Raw genomic sequence first — 16,296 nt, 5'->3', positions numbered from 1 at the left:
CACATACCTTAATTCTCACTATGTTGCTACAAGGGTAGGATTATCTTCTCTCTCTCTCTTTTTTTTTTTTTTTTTCATATAAGACACAGCATTAAGAATGTATTAAGAAATATGATGAAATGAAAATATGTTTGGCAGTGTAGAGAAACAGGTCTCTTGACTACCTTTCCAATATGAACAGTGTAGTAAAGAAAAGAAAATCAATAAATGAAATGCTGTTGATGAGAACCAGATGTATCCTTCTCATGGGACTGGACAGGATAGCATGCTTTTCAGAGTGGTGCATGCAGCAGGGGATAATACCAATAATAATAATAATAATAATAATAATAATAATAATAATATATTCATGAATCTTCTCTTGCATAGGTGAAAGTAGAAAAAACCCTGCATTTGTAAGCAATGTATTAAAGTGTCCCGCTGCTTTGTGATTTAATAATGCAGCAATAAAAGGCAGTCTCTCTTGGAATGCTGCTGCAACTTGCCTTCTTGGTCTAATAGATCTTTATTTTTGTTGACAATTTCGGCCTTTTCCTGTAAGCTGTCAGAAGTGCAGTAGATAGATGCCATGATTAGCATTGCTAATGGGTGCTACACTAGGTGCATGGGCAAGCAAACGTATTTTTCCTGTGTTGAAGAAGACAGATATTTTTCAGTGTAACTGTTCTATTGGATGCCAGCTCCAACTGCAAAGGGTCTTGGTTGGGCAACATGAGTTTGAGGCTGCAGCCAGAAACACCCTACAATACCAAGCTCCTTGTTTGAGCCTGTAATAATGAACACTTTATGTGTCATCTGGGGACAGACACTCTTGCCTGCCAGATCAGCTTGTATGTGAGGATATGTGAGGCACTTCCATGGATAATGGAGATGCCATCTCTTAGGGCTAATGGCTGGAAAGGAAAAACAACTGACTGCTTTCCCATGTTCTAGAACCTGCTTGAAGGAAGAATGGACAAGACACAGAGCTATCTAAAAGTCAAAGCTGTGCCAATTAATTCATGGGGTGGAACCTGTATTGCATGGAGTGCGCCTTGCCAGATGGTCTGCATTTCCCTATTCCTCAGCTGCCATCCATGGTCTTCAAAACTAAGGGGTTTATAGTGTGTGAGCAAAAAATTGTGTGCTTTGTAGGCATGGAGGGCAGAGGAATACTTCTATGAGTTTTTCTTAGGCTGAATCCCTTGATGTTTGGTAGACATCTATTGTCTGCTCAGTTTCTTGTGTTTGAAGATCTCTTGGTTGTGTTGATACTGAAAGCTACTGTGAGGAGAGAAAATAATAATAATACTAAAAAAGCCAAGTTCTCTGTCAAGAAGGTAAATAATTTAATGTAAACAAAGGCGCTCATTTCAACAGAGAAATGATCAAATCACACTTTTGGGTCTCCATAGGAAGACACAAATTTGGCATGGGAATGCCTCGATGTGGTACATAAGATATACATGAGAAAAACAGAATTTAAGCTTAGGCAAATCAGTCTCATAGAAATAAAAGCTGTTCAAATTAAGTACATGCTCAAATATATTCCCATTTTCAGCTTTCATTCATATTTTTTTAGTAGTTCAATGATTTTCATATACATTTTCTCAGTTGCATCAAGGCCCCAGATGAAATCAAGATGTCCCCATGCAGGAAAATGCTCATGATAAATGAGATTACTAATCTGAGGAAGTAGCCTTGCCATGTCTTTTGGATCTGCAAATGTGTCCTCCCCTCCGCTCCAAACAGCAGTTGGTATAGTTATCTTCTCTATCTTGTACACAGGAGGAGCAGTCTGTAAGAAAGGGAGAAGGCTGAGTAAATGCTGTTGTATCAGCAGTTACAGTTAGAGAAAGGATTCTGTGCAAGCATCTCTCTTTCTCTTTGCCTGTATGCCCTGTATTCAGAGAAGATTTATAAGTTTTGTTGGGGCTTAGAGTGCAATTGTTTATTTCAGTTTCCATGCTTGGAACTTAAGTGACAAGGAAATAATTTGGCCATTTATAATTTCACTCTAGAAAATTTCTGAGACAGTATGTGAGAGAGAAGTGGACTGATTATATTTCTGAAGTCTTTCTGTCTGTGGAAAGCAGACAGCACAGGACACTGCAAGTCTAATGTGCTAGTTAAAAGTGAAACGATTGTCAGTCCATTGGGGAGATCACTGTAGCTATGAGATTCATTTCCTCACTTAATTGAAAGGTAGACCCTGAAGATTTTGGGGAAAGTGAAGAGCACTGTACCCATCCAGTCCCAGAACTTGGGTGTGGCTCTTTGCCTTTTGAGAATGACATTTAAGTTGGCATGTCATTGGACACATCCCCGAATCAGTAGAGGAGGCAAAATTAACTTCTGTTAGCTGTCTGCAAGGATCTGTCCATGCCGTGTCTGCGAACAGACTTTCATACTTATGTGTGTGATTCAGTTGAAACATTACCTGAGACCCCTCTCTCCCTTGGTAGCATTCACGTGTGCTAAAATTTGAATTTTTCTATTCTTAGTATTACCAGGACCCAAGAATGAGTTCTCAAGGAAACCATATTGCCTTACCTGGTTGTATCTCTTCATGTTTTCCTTAGAGCCGTAGTTGTAAGCTTGAAATTGGTCTGTATGTGCTAACTGTTAAAAGAACAGACAAAAGTAAAGTGACAGGAGACCAAGAAGCAGAGTGCGGGGGGCATTTTCCTGCCTATCATTTAAGTCAAGGCTCAGGTAGTGGACTGTGAATTACTTCCCCACCTTTCTCTGATTGCAGACTTCCTGGATATTGAGGATAGATGATAAGTGGCTTCATTGCCTTTTCTCTTGCTAATTTTTTATCATGATCCTTATTTTCCACCCTTGGTATGTTTTGTTACTAAAATTTTGCTTTACTACCTTGGGTAACTAAGGTTGGGGAATACAGAGTTGGATTCAGTTTTTCTATGGAAAGAGAACCTGAATGTCTATAATGTGTCAGGGCTATTACTAGTCTAATGTAATACCTTGCAGGACTGATAAGTGAAGAGTTAAGTACATACAACTGGAGGTTTTTGTTTGTTTTGGTGATTTTATTTTTACACTAATATGACAAGTAATTTCATTTGTGAGTGGTTGTATGTAATAAAGGCTGAAAGGAAGCCAGGATCTGTCAATTTAGAAAACTTTTGCCTCAAGGATTTAAGTAGCTGGGTGCATGCTAGGAATCTGCTTGCTGTATTGTCTTTGCTATTCTATTTTGCTGTATCTGTGTTTGCTTTTATCCACCTGACTTTGTTAGAGGCTGGCAAAATAGACTGTAAAGTCACTAGCTGTCAGTGATCAGCTATCCATTTCCTGGATAGCTGTATCCTGTGGGACTGACTGCTGGGAATCATTGTCAAGCTTGTCTTCAAGAGCAAATCTACATTCTAGACTACATTAGTGTGCAGGTGCTCATGGCAGTAGGTGAGAAAGTGTGATGGGCAGTTTCCCAGATCCATAATCTCTGGATTTCCTCGTAGGCTGTTGGTTGCATAAAAAAACAGCAGTGAGACTGTTTATACATTTGTGCACAGTAATACCTGTTGCCAATGAATAATATTCTGTACTGATGTTCCAGCTGGGGAATGTCCTACGTATGTGTCTATTCGACTCTGAGGAGAAAGCAGAAATTTCATGAAGACAAAGACCCAGTGCTGTGACAGAATAAAAATGCAAAGAAACTGAGCAACAAACATACTGCTGCTGTATTAAACCCCCATATTAATGGGATATTCTTCAAATACCAGACTTCAAATATCAAAAAACTGAGAAGCAGACTTTAGAATAGCTAGTTAAGAGTATGTATCTGCATGCCCTCTTCAGGAAAGCAGCATATTCCACAAACACAGTACTGCTGTGGGATCCTGTGCTCAGCAAAATTAGGGAAAAACCTTCCAATTCTTTCAAAGTAGACTTCCCACCTCACACCAGAGCTCCATGCATGTGTGCAAGTCTTAAGAAGATTTGCTTTTCTCTTCACTTTATTCCTAGTCTTAAAGAAGCCAACTTACAAAACTGATACATTTTATTTCTGCTTGTTTTTTTTTTGTAGTTCTGTTACGGAGATGTTCCAGTTCCAACTCCCCAGATTCTTCCTCAGCCATGTTATCTTGCCCTGAGGACTGCATGACTGACTTAACACAAATCAGGAAATATCCTTAATGGTTTAGCTCTGCAATTCAAAAGGGCTGCAATGACTTTAATTTCTTTCGCATTGAACTTCTGATTCTAACTGCTTTCTCATATGTGCTTTTAAAAGTGGTTATAGATGGAAAAAAATGGGCCCCAGTCATTACAGATATTGCAGTAATAAACATTATACAGGCCAGCTTCTGCACTTTGGCCACTGTAAAGGGCATTGACTGACACCACAGTGTCCATATGTTGGCAAGCACACAGAAAACTCTTCTGTCTCTCCTCTCCCCTCTGACTGATGCATTAGTGTTTGTGAATCCCACTGTAGGTGTGCTGCACTCCTCAGCACAACATAAGGACTTTGTGTAGCTCTGCACCTTGTAAATTGAGCTGTTAGGTCCAGTTCTAAGATCAACAAAATGGGAAAATGCCCTTTACAGTTGTTCTTTGGGATCAAGTTTTGGTGCAAGTAGTCTTAGAAGTGGGAGTTAAAAAGCGGCTTTTTCCTGACGTTTAGCTATTTCAGTGTTCAGAGGACCCCAGTGTCCACATGTAAAGGGAAGAAACTGGCAACTGTATTGCCAAGAAGAAATCCGACTCCATCGTTCATTGTCTCTTTTTAAAGAACATCTGTGTGTGACCAAGCTATGGTTGGCTTAACCCCCAGAGAGGGTACATCTATTGACATATATAATATAGCTTCAGTCAGAATTCAGTGCTTTCTTTCTGGAATTGGAATGGGCCTAGTTGTTGGTCCCATCCATCACTACCTCTAGTCATGCTGCTGCTGTTGACGGCACACAATGTCCTGACATTCCCTCTGTCTGCTGAGAACTGTGTTGTGCTTTATGTATGTTTACATGCATGACAGTAACTGGATAAGGATAGAGTGTACATGTGTAACTTCCAAAATCATTTTAGTTTTACTTTGTGTATACTTACCGTGTTCAGATTTTTTATGCTTCCTCCAGCTATGTAACAGAGAACGTGGGCACAAAACTTATCCAGGCTTGTACATAACTGTGTCACAGGTCCTTTCAGAAATCCAATCTGGTGAAAGGCTCCTTTGCAGCCTAATACTAACTGGAGGAAAGGAAAAGTGCAACAGGTTTTTTTCTTCTTATAGAAGCATTTTATGCAGGAAATTGTAGGTAATAGCCTTGCCTCCTAGAGCTGTATTCAAAGAGTGCTGAAGGAGCTTACCCTCACAGTACTCCTTAAAACACTCTCTTCCCCATAGTGCATCATTTATTCTTCCTTTTTCATATTTCATATTTTAATCCTGGAGGAAGCCATCCTTCTATTTCTAGTGTAGTGACCTCAATGCCTAATAATTTTTGAAGTTCCAGGGACTGCCATGGCTGTTACTGCAGTTCTGGTTTAGCTCCTCTTGCATGAGGCCAGCAAAATATTAGTTAAACTGCAAGAGTTCTACAACAAGACAGTTTTACCAGTCTCCTCCTACTTCACAAGGACCTGTTGCTGAAAGCTCTATATCCTGACTGTTTTCCCCATGGAGTTTGGGAACAGATTTTTCAAGAGCACTCAATTCATCCCAAACTCAGTGTCACCAGGTCACTTTTTTGGGAACACTTCATCTCAGGCTGAGTGAACCTCATGAAGGTTAGTCAAGCACTGGGCCTCTTAGAAGGAAAAATGACATACCCTGAGCAGTGGTTCAGGAAGATTTGTTATCCTAACCAGAATGCTTGTAGCATGTGGGCATGTAGTTATTGCACCCAGAGCAAAGAATACTTTCACCCGTTGAGCCAGCTCAGGGTATGTAGAAAATGCTATGAAGCCTGCAAACAGAGAAGAGACAGACTGAGTTCAGATTGAGTTAGTGAAGATATCTTCCACAGATAAATTAAACACATAAACAGTAGGTAGTGGAAACAATTTTGCTGTCTGTCATTCATGTTTGTCTGTGCTGCATGTTTTGCTTAAGGCAAGTGTTGAAGATAAGTCCTGACACTAATTTTATTTAGGAGGCAAAGTTCATTCTGAGGTTTAGAGCATGTCTGGGCATTGCCTTCATCAGAGCAGTTTTTGTACCAACATGTCAATGAGGTTTTCATGATAACATTAATTCCCTCTAAAGTTCAAAAAGCACTCATAAAAAAATGAGTTTTTTAGATTATAGTCTCTAAAAGTCTATGCATGTTTATCCTTTCAAGAAACTGTAGAAGAATCAGCTGAATACTGGGAGCTTTGAGTGTCTTCAACTGATTGTTTGCATCACTAGCAGTTGAAGAAAGCCTAGACAGTTTGTTTTACCATGAGGGTCTTTAAATACTCCTATGAGAGGCAAAGAAAGGTAAAGGTCTGGAGCTGTGACAATATATGATTTTCCCACATTTCCTTCTGGTTTTTTTTCTGGGTTGTTTACACTAATGAACTGGTAGTTGCTCATTTCTAATAAATATCTGTTCATGGATCTTACATATAAACCATAAATTTCAAGTGCTTTTGGATGATTTTAGAAGAAAGTTAGGCGCATTCAGAGGCCATGAAATAAATTAATGCTAAGGGCTGGGCCTAAGAGAAAAGAAGCTTTAAATGTTTTTTCTTTCCTAATTTTCAGTTTCTGGCACTATGCTTTTAAACAGTAATGTGGCCAGTTATAGCCACTCATGAACTACACTTTAAATAGTAGGATTGACATTGAGTCACATGACTTAATGTGATGTTGAAGTTATTTTTCCTTGTTTTCTGTTAATTTAAATTATGTGTTGTATGTGCTGGCTTATCTTTTCAGTTTTTCCATCCTGTTCACAAGGAACACGGTCTCAAAGGAAGTGGTCACAGCACCAATCCTGACAGAGTTCAAGAAGAGAAGAATTTGGACAATGCTCTCAGGACATGGTGTGATTTTTGGGGCTGGTCTGTGCCGGGCCTCAAGCTAGGCTTTGATGACCTTTGTGGGTCCCTTCCAACTCAGGATATTCTGTGATTCTATGATTCAAGTTGTATGTCTTAATACAGAAGAAGAACTTAATGAGAATTCCTACAGCTGAGAAAAATAGCCAATTAATGCACCTGAAGTACCCAGTCACTCCTATGTCTCCAATTATTTAAAAAGTTAAACTATATTTGCATCTGCTATTAGATTTATTTGCTTATTAATGGTAACCAAAACTAGTTTTAGAAAAGTTTTGCGTATTTTCCAAATCTCAAGCCAGAAAACTCTCTCTGTTTTTCTAGCTCTCTACAAGCAAGAAAAACAACAGAATCAATGGGGAGACCCACTTACTGATCAGGTAGGAATATGAATCATTCTGAATAAGTGTCCTTAACATTACCTGCAGTTGTGCCTTCAGAGTGACCAACATAATAGACATCCTTCTGTCCAGTTTTATTCATGATGAAGTACAGCTCTGCTGGAATATCATATTTACCCATTTCATCGAAGCTAAAGGGAGAAAAATAAAAAGCTTGCAGATAATTCAGCCATCACAGTGTGAGTAACTGAATGTCAGTTTTGTTCATTGCACCAAGCAGGACCCATTGAAGGATGAGGTTGCAGGCTGTGTCTGCTTGATTTGGGGAAGTGGGCAGAGGGATGCAGCTGCCCAGCCAGGCTGCCTGATGCCTTGGTCTCTCTGTGGAGGAGGTGCCAGTTTTGCCTGACAGCTGCAGCCCTTTGGGGAACTGAATTTAATCAATGCTTTCACCAGCAGGGGTTACAAAACACATTTCTTTCTTGGTTGAATTCAACTGTGAGAGATTAGAGATCTCTAGACAGGGCCACTCAGCCTGTTCTAGCTGAGGTTCTTGCTCTCTCTCTCAGAGTACTCCTTTTTCCTCAGCATGCCATTTCATTTCCCAGTGTCTGAAATCTCTTCCCCAGCCAACTGTCCCAACTCTGAGTAGCAGTGAGCATCCTTCTTCATCTGGTTCTTTACTCTCCTTAGTTGGGGTAGATCCTGTTCTGATGCTTTTTTAGGTAAAAGCCATCAGGCTGAAGCTATCTAGTCCCTTTGGAGTTTCTATGTTAAGTAATTCTCCCTCTGCAGAGTACCTGAACTTCCAGAATTCCTTCTGGCTGGGATTAAGAGTCCTGTGTTTTAAGGACCAAGTGTTCCCTCGGCTGTTTCCCATCCAGACATCATAGCCAGCATCTGCAAGGATGAAGCCCAAGCTATTGTTGTTCAGGTTAGAAATCCAGTGAGTAGCATCTCCTAGAAAAGCATGCTGTAGGAAGACTGCAGGCCTTTGCCCTGAAAAAGATTAAAATATTCTTATATTGGAGCAGTAATTAACATTGAAGTGCAGAGTTCTGCTTTTGAGATGTTTCCTTCTCCCAGAAGCTCCCAGGAAAACTATTTTTAGATATTGTTCTGAGAAACCTAGAGTTTTGTTCCATGCAAGCAGGAACCTTTTAATGACATTTCACAGTCATTTTATGACAGGTTTGGCAAATAAAGAATTTACTGCAGAGGCCTGTCCCCACCTCCTCTAGCACTGGAAAGCCAACTTACAGCCCCTGTGCTGAAACCATCTACCCAAAGCTGAAAACTGCTGAAGGCATAGTAGCGTATGGAAGACAAAGAAAAATTAATCCAAAGAAGCATATCCACCCTTAGCTAACCAATTGAGCAGGGCTGAGAGGTATTGGTTAGCCTTACTTTGAGAGTCTGGTTGGTCCAAATGGTCTCCAAAGGAGGAGATCCAGTTAGGAGAAGGCATCTGAAATAAATAATTCTATCATTCTAACAAGGAGGACTGAACAAAGTAGCGGTACCCAGGGTACTTCAAATTTCAGCTAGAAATTTTTATTCCATTCAGAAAATGTGATGAAACTGATGCAATGCATTTGCTTTTCACTGATGACGTGATTTCTTACTTCCTTCCTTAAGAATATCTCTGTCCTTCAGAAGCCCAGAAATGAGTATTCATATGCCTAACCTCAGAGGCTTTGTTATCAGGCTTCTATTTTATATGTTTATTACTTAGGGTGTTAATGCATAACCTCCCCAAATCCAGTTTACCAACCCATCCCCACAGCTCATTTGAGCAAGAAAACCTCCAAACTAGGATAAAACAAAATTATTAGAAAAGTCTGAAATAAGGACACAGACAGTGAATATGCAGATTTCAGATGGATTCAGTGTTCAAACCACATTTCTGACTAGGTGCTGTTGTGGATGGAAGGGTGTGGTACATGCCATTGCATGTTATACCTATAACTCTGTCGCACCTGTATTTCGGCTGTTCCTCCCAGCAGGAATTCTGAAAACAGCAAGAATGTATCCATCCTCTGTTGTAACTTCATATTCCTCACTGGGGTACCCATGATATCTGATAATTTCACTCTGTGGAAAGCCAAAGGAGAGCTTGTTAATATGCAAGTTGTCTTGTTCTGGAGGGTAACCAAAAATGAGCAGTGTGGATGTGAGATGTACTGTGATGTAGAGCAAGGCCCCTGGCCACAAGGACCAAGGCTGATAATAAATATTACAGGTCTTGTAAAAAGATGCAGCACAGTCCTCTCCAGACCTGCTTAGATGGTAGTTGTTTGGTTTTTGGCTCCCTATTGTGGGACAAAGTAGAACTGTACTGAGTGACTAACCTTTTGGGAGACAATTTGTCATGTTTTGCAAGGCTGATACAGATCGTACCTTTCTACAGTTTAAATATGCAGCTCTATCTGCATATGACAATCCCAAAACTGCGGGGAGGGTCCCTAATGAATCCTTTCTTGCCAAAGTGTGGTTAGGCAAGCCATGCAGGCAAGGCAAACAAGGGTGGAGACCTTGTTAAAGGAACTCATAGGACCACCTACACCTCATTTTGCATGTACTCTGAGGAAATCTTTGGTGATTCAGGGCAAGCCCTCCTGGATTAGTTTGTGTTGTGAGAATCTGCTGTTGGAAGAAGAAGTTCAACTTCTCCTACCTCTGAGCAAAAAGATTGTTATGGAAGGGCAGGCCTTTGCTTCACTTGAGATTAGAAAGCAGCCTTTGCCTCCACTGCAAAGGAGTTCTCTGTGGCAGCCCAGACTGTTCAGATAAGAGAAACAAAGTGTCTTCCAGGCTGTTGCTGGAGGGCTCTTTGTCCTCTTGCCAGGTTTGCACCCCTCCCTTTGTGTGGTAGCCCAAAATACCAACGTGTGTTGAAAAAGCTGATTGCAAACATTTATCATGAGGCATGACACAGCTTGATGTTTATCATACATCTGTTGGGGTTCACCCTAAACACATGCAGCAAAAGTCTATTGTTGAGTTTGATATGGACTGGAGCATTTAATCTGTTCTCTGGCCACAGTCCAGGTCTGAGTCTGGTTGCTGGGATCAAAATTCAGTAGCCTGGTCGCCCAGTGCTCCTCAGGAGGTTCTGGGGAGTTGCCTAGCCTTGGAGCCAAAAGGAGCAGCCAGCATTCTCTATTGCAGGGCTATGTGTCTGCTCTCATGCAATAGTCCTGGGACGTTCAGAGCCAGCCCTCATTTTGAGGGTGACGCTAAGGCAGTGGTTTTGCAAACGGCAGATTGGGAAAATAGGAAATGTAGAAGAGGCCCTTCTTAGCTTCCTGACAAGGACTGTTAGTTAAAGAACAGTGGTAATAGTACTGGTGGAAAAGCTTTAGAAAGAAAAGGAGAGAAGATGACCCAACTTACAACATTCATAAAGCATTCGGGGTTGCGAGTCTTCTTGCACGGGCTTGTGTCTACACTCAGAGTGGAGGGTGCTGTGAATCCTGCTGAAAAGGCAATTCCCTGGGAGCAGAGCAGCAGGAGGAGGCACCACATCTTGGGGCTGTGTGAAAGAGCACATGCAGGGGTGTGTCTGTTAGGAAGGGAGTGGTGTGGAATTCCATAGGAAGACCCAACTGAGGACTCTCCTGAAGGTTGCTCAAGGTCCGTTTCCCAAAGTGCAGAATAAGTATCTGTGTGAGAAGGTGCTGTCTACTGTTCACCCTGTTTAACAGGTAGGGTTGCAGAAGAGGAGAGTAAAACACTTTGGAATACCATGCAAGAATATGCCTGAGCACTCTGTAGATTCCTAGAGAACTGTGGTCTATAGGCAAGGCCAGCTCTTGGTATGAGTCTAGGAGAAGCTTGACAAAGAAGCATGAGTACCTCAGATGACTATCACTCAGCTTGCCTGCTGTTATCTGTCTCCGCTCTTCTGCCAGCAGAAAAGGTGAATGGAGAAGAAAGTATTGTTTGTTTCCTGTCTCCTCAGGAATGAGGTGAGAGAGGGTCAGGATGGGCTCTCTTTAAACCTGCCCTCTCCTCTTCTGTGATCAAATGTCATTCCTAGGGCTGTCAGTGGTGTGTTGAGGTGACGGATCAGATAATGAAGCTCATGAAGGGGCCAGAAGTGGTTCTGTGAGGAGATGTACTTGGCTTAGGGGAACATACTTGCACTGAGCTTAGGGGAACATACTTGCATTGATGAAAGCTTGTGCTTTCATCACAGGATGATGTGCCTGAAACCAGGTTCAACTCCTCTTTGAAATTAATTCCTCTGAGAATATGAAGCAAAAAAGGTGACCGTGCATGGTTCCCCAAAATTCCCATGAGTCAGTTCCCAATCAGGCTTACCTCTCGGCCACCAGCCAAGCAGCCATTACCAGTGAGCAGTGGATCGTGAGACTGCCTTTATGTTGCCAAGGGCCTGTTACCTTTCTCTGTTAGCAATGGCTGTCCACGGTGCAAATGTTGTATTAGTAATGGGGAGGTGAGATCTTGCCCTTTCCTGGGTTGACTGATGGTGCCAGATTAGCTTTTCTGAATAGAAATTGCAGAGTGCAGTTGATCTAGCACACTTTATATCAATTCCACCTACAGTATGAATAGGCAATATTGCTTCCAGGCTTTAGTCTTTATTTTCCAGAACCCAGGTCAGTGAGAGCAGAACACTGCTATCTGTGACCTTCCCAGACCTTTTTTCAACAAAAAAATTTGGTTTAAATACACCTTAGGAAAGGAAAAAACAGATTCTGTGATCCAGAAAGTTACTGAGTATGTGATTATGGGCTAAAATTGTTTGGAGAGCAAGAGAAGTGCTCACAAGTTGAGTGTTCCTTGACTACAAGAGAGCAGCAGAGGATGGGATTTTTCTTTCTAAAGAACTGTAAAAAAAAGATTAGCGCATGAAGCTTAGTATTGTGCTCACACATTCTGGAAAAGTTCTTATACATCTAATTTTTGTTGTATGCTGTGCTTGAATGTGGGAGGAGAGAATGAGGGCTCTGAAGGTAAAAGTAGCAGCCATTCTGCGTGTGTATAAAGACCATAAAGATCAGGCAGGAGACCCAAATGTTCAACAATAGAATCCACGGGACAAAAGGTACACGTAATGCAGTGTAAGGCTTCAGCTTATCAAGGTGTATTGTCAGATTGCCTCACCAGTAATAACTGGGGACATTACTGCTCTTGTGAGCTTGGTTTCCTCAGAAGAGGAGGGAATGCTTCTACGACCATAGTGTGTTTGTGTTAGTTCACCTTTCTGTCCATCCCATAATTAACTTTTGATGTACTCATCAAATATCTGCCAAGTTCAGCACTGAGATACAAGCCTGTAAGGTAATGGGGTTCACGGGAGCTCCTGAGGACTGTCAGGGAAGGACTATTCAGCAGGGTATAGCCTTGCTCGAGGGGAGGCAGACTGAAAGCAGCTCTTGTATGTCCAACAATCAGCTGAGCAGTTAGCAAGACTGAGCTAGTCAACTTTTCAGTGTCCATGTAGCTTCAAAGTAGCCACAGCATGCATGGTTTGTGAGTGAATTTCATAGATTTGTCTGTTTTACAGTTTTCATTGCAAAGTTAAGCAGATCCAGGAGACAAGTCTTTCTTAAACCAGGCATTAGACATGAAGAGTGTAATTTTTAATGAAGAAGAGAGGTTCTCATGCAGCCACATGTTTCTTGAGTCTACTTCTAGCATAAGTCATCTGCTACAATGAGATATGGTGCTCTATGAAGTTTATTTGTACTTGGAAATGTTCAATATCAAGATCAAGAGAAAATAAGAAAGTATTCCCTGTCAAGTAATGGGGAATATGAACAGGATTTTTTGGAATGAGAGAGGAGTAACCAAGAGATTTTTTCAGTCTCCTAACATCCTTATAGGAAAAAATGTTTTCACTTTTTGTGATATTCAATTTAACATTTAAAATTGACTGAAGGAATTTAAAGAAGTTAAATCTCATGAGTCATCAAACAATTGAAATGAGGCAGCATTCAGAAACACCCAAAATTTTAAACTTGGCATGAAAGCACATTCATTTGATTCCCTTTGTATATCAAATACTTCTTAATTTCTGTTATCAAAACAGAAAGCCTCACAATGACATACTCAGGCAGTGCAACACTCTGTTTTGATTTCTGCTGTTTTATTCTGTTCTAGTGGGAGTAAAATATACCTCTCTTTCCCTGCACAGGGAATCTCATTTGGGAAGAAAAAGTTCTGCTCAGCTTGTTTCCAAATCACTACCAAGATTAGCTGTGGCAATGCAGAGACTAAATAGTTCCTCTTGTTAGGGCAGACTTTCCTCAGTGCACTCTGTCATCACCTGGCTTAGCTGGCATGGCTCACGGGCTTCCAGGTATTCACCTTTTAAATGAGATACAGCAGGCTGAGTATTATCAATCTTGGCAGGACACTGCTCCCTCAAGCTTTAGGAATAAAAACAGGAGATGCGAACAGCTGTTTTCACCTGGTGAGGTGAAATCACTAACTATGGTATGGTAAACTGTCGTAAAAGAACATGTTTAGATGAAAAAATGATCAGAGAAAGAAACGCCCTTGAAAAGTCTTTAGTTACTTTTAAGATTTAGTGAAACTAAACTGTTATAAAAGAACATGCCTAGATGGAAGAATGATCAGAGAAAGAAATGCCCTTGAAAGTTCTTTAGGTACTTTTAAGATTTATTGAAACTAAGATGCAAGCCATTCCGAAATTCACCCTTCTATTCTTGTGCCTTAAGCAGTCTAAAATTTATTTCATAGAAGCTGTAAGGTGTACACACAACAACCAGAAAAGCAACTGTGACTAAACACGTTTGAAAATATACTGCTTTACTCATTAACAAAATATACATATGAATTACACAACAGGAACAGGAGGTCCAGATTACGTACACTGTTGCAATGCTGGGACATTCATTCCCTTGTTCTCAGACTAAAGAAAACAAGTAGAGAAAAATTAAATAGTTGCTCCTTTTCTTCCTTTTGTGCATGTCAAACTTATTTGTCTTCTAACTTGAGCAAAGAAGCACCTCTGTGCATAGCAATAGGTTTATAAATCAGAAAGACAAAACACTGTCTATTTTTACAACCAACTGCACAAAAGCAAGACAGAACCTCATTGTGGAGACAGGCAACAGAGAAAGAAACCATGAACACATATGCACAAGCAACTTACCTCTGCTTTGACTGCCTTGCTTGTGACTTCTGCCACTGTCCCTGGTCTGTCTCCACTAGCAGACTGATTCACTGGCAGAAACCTGCGCCGATAAAAGGAAGTCAAAACAAAATGAGCACTTCAGGGAAGCAGCTGTGAGTGTCATGAGCTGGCAGCGTGTATTGTAGAGCGTGTTTAAGAGCTGATTTGGCAGTCCTTCAGAAGTGGGGAAATCTTTGTGATGAAAAAGATCTTCTGGTTTAATTCACAAACCCAAAATGCACTATGGAGCAGGAGATTTTACAGACTACTGACAAGTCAGTGGTTAGGATGTTTAGCTGGGACCTGGGTGTTCCAGTTTGCCGGGGCTGTGGCAGACCATGACCAGTACTGTTGCCCAACTGAGGGGCTGCTTCAAATATAGTCTTTTAAGATGAAAACGAGGAGTGTCCAGCTTCTCTCAACAGTCTTTCAAGAGCAGTCTTTGCTATTGCTTTTCATTTGTTTATGTTAACTTTACAATTCCAGACTGACCTAAATGTGTTTCCCACTGAGCATCACAACTCATGAAACCCATCTTATTCTGTATTTATCACACTTCAATGCCAAAGAAGGCTTGAACACAACATACAACTTTTCTCCCAGTGAGGGAACAAACAAGGGGTCTTGTTTATTCCAAGCCATTTTCATCAGCTCTGAAAACATGGTATCTTTGGAGATCTTTGCCTAATGGCTGAATTAGTTATAGTCAGCCTGAGGGCTCAGTCCTCACTGAGATTGATTTGATGACCATGGGCAGTCGGACTTGTTCTGTGCCCTTGGGCAGCTGGCCTATAAACTAAGCAGAATCCTCCTACATGAGGATCAGCCTGTTCAGCCAATTAATTCACAACTGTCTTCAGAAGAACTTGTGTTTCATCATGGACTGATGAGCATTTAGAAGAACACCAGATGAAAGGGATGTGTTTTTGGGAATGCCATTGCAAATGATATGATACCTTTGACTAGTGGGGGAAGGAAAAGAGTGAAATAACAGGATGTCAGTGAAGGCACAGTGGCAGTTCTGCTTTACATATAAAGTAAAGAACATTGTTTGGGAGAGTGAAAAATGTAATTTGGCATTTTCTCAGTGAAAAGCATTATAACTTGGCTGTTCTGATGTCTTTAAATGACAACAACTTTCATTAAACTGTAAATTGATCACTCAGAAGGACTTCTGCAATTTGATATCTCATCCCTCCTCAGGGAGGTGGGATCAACAGTCCCAACGATGTGTCCAGTGCTGTTTGCTCAACCTGCTTTTACTGATTTTCCAGTAAATTCAACGCCCTGCCTCCTCTATGCTGTCTCAGGTAGTAAGATAGTTGCACAGTTGCAAGCTTTTTCTAGGTGACCTTAGGGAATGCTCTGGCTACTTTCAGGTATATTGCCATTTCATTTACCATTGAAAGTATGGAAAACTTATAATTTAGGTCTCAAGTCCTCATACATTTCCCCTACAAGCAGTGAGAAGTTGAAAGATTGACTCTCTGAAGAGTATTTGTCTCCGGGAGTTTGTATTTGGTGTAAGGAATGTCCTTGTTTGGAGGGCAGCTCTTTTGTTTGGATCAAACTCTAGTTACATTTGTGAAGCAGAAGGAAACAGGACAGGCTTCAGTAGTGGGCTTAGAAGATGAAACAGGCCTGTTATTTGTTTTGGAAGGGAAAGGTGCAGAAGTGGTAACAGCCATGTTTAATTTGTTTGGCTAATGAACCATTACAGAGAGTGGGACACTGGTCCTTTGGTCATACAGTGTCACCAGTGAACTGTCTTAGTCTAACAGCTGT

The 16,296-nt window shown here is 41.0% G+C and overlaps 1 protein-coding gene across 1 annotated transcript; it reads right to left on the bottom strand.

The window, feature by feature from the left end:
- Positions 1-1,281: 1,281 nt before the first annotated feature.
- Positions 1,282-14,859, bottom strand: LOC114055889 (lysosomal acid lipase/cholesteryl ester hydrolase-like). Its single transcript, XM_027880487.1, has 11 exons — positions 14,785-14,859; positions 14,491-14,572; positions 10,737-10,875; positions 9,320-9,434; positions 8,141-8,339; positions 7,422-7,531; positions 5,785-5,921; positions 5,062-5,202; positions 3,525-3,596; positions 2,533-2,601; positions 1,282-1,777 (listed from the first exon to the last, which is right to left on the bottom strand). Exons 3-11 carry the CDS (start codon positions 10,866-10,868, stop codon positions 1,544-1,546), a joined length of 1,209 nt encoding a protein of 402 aa, XP_027736288.1. The 5' UTR covers positions 10,869-10,875; positions 14,491-14,572; positions 14,785-14,859; the 3' UTR covers positions 1,282-1,543.
- Positions 14,860-16,296: the final 1,437 nt, after the last annotated feature.

The sequence above is a fragment of the Empidonax traillii genome, unplaced genomic scaffold, assembly GCF_003031625.1.
Source record: "Empidonax traillii isolate 1590-97213 ecotype Southwest subspecies unplaced genomic scaffold, ASM303162v1 scaffold70:size1330859, whole genome shotgun sequence".
Taxonomy (NCBI): domain Eukaryota; kingdom Metazoa; phylum Chordata; class Aves; order Passeriformes; family Tyrannidae; genus Empidonax; species Empidonax traillii.
The sequence above is the reverse complement of the archived record's forward strand: the minus strand, read 5'-3'. Positions and strand labels throughout refer to the sequence as shown.

Excerpts from the sequence above, each read along its gene's own strand:
- LOC114055889 (XM_027880487.1), bottom strand. The coding sequence starts at position 10,868 with ATGTGGTGCCTCCTCCTGCTGCTCTGCTCCCAGGGAATTGCCTTTTCA. Across the intron at positions 8,340-9,319 it reads GAGGAACAGCCGAAATACAG|GGCAAAGGCCTGCAGTCTTC; the intron begins GTGCGACAGAGT and ends AATCTTTTTCAG. Across the intron at positions 7,532-8,140 it reads AAGGAATTCTGGAAGTTCAG|CTTCGATGAAATGGGTAAAT; the intron begins GTACTCTGCAGA and ends TTCTCCCTTTAG.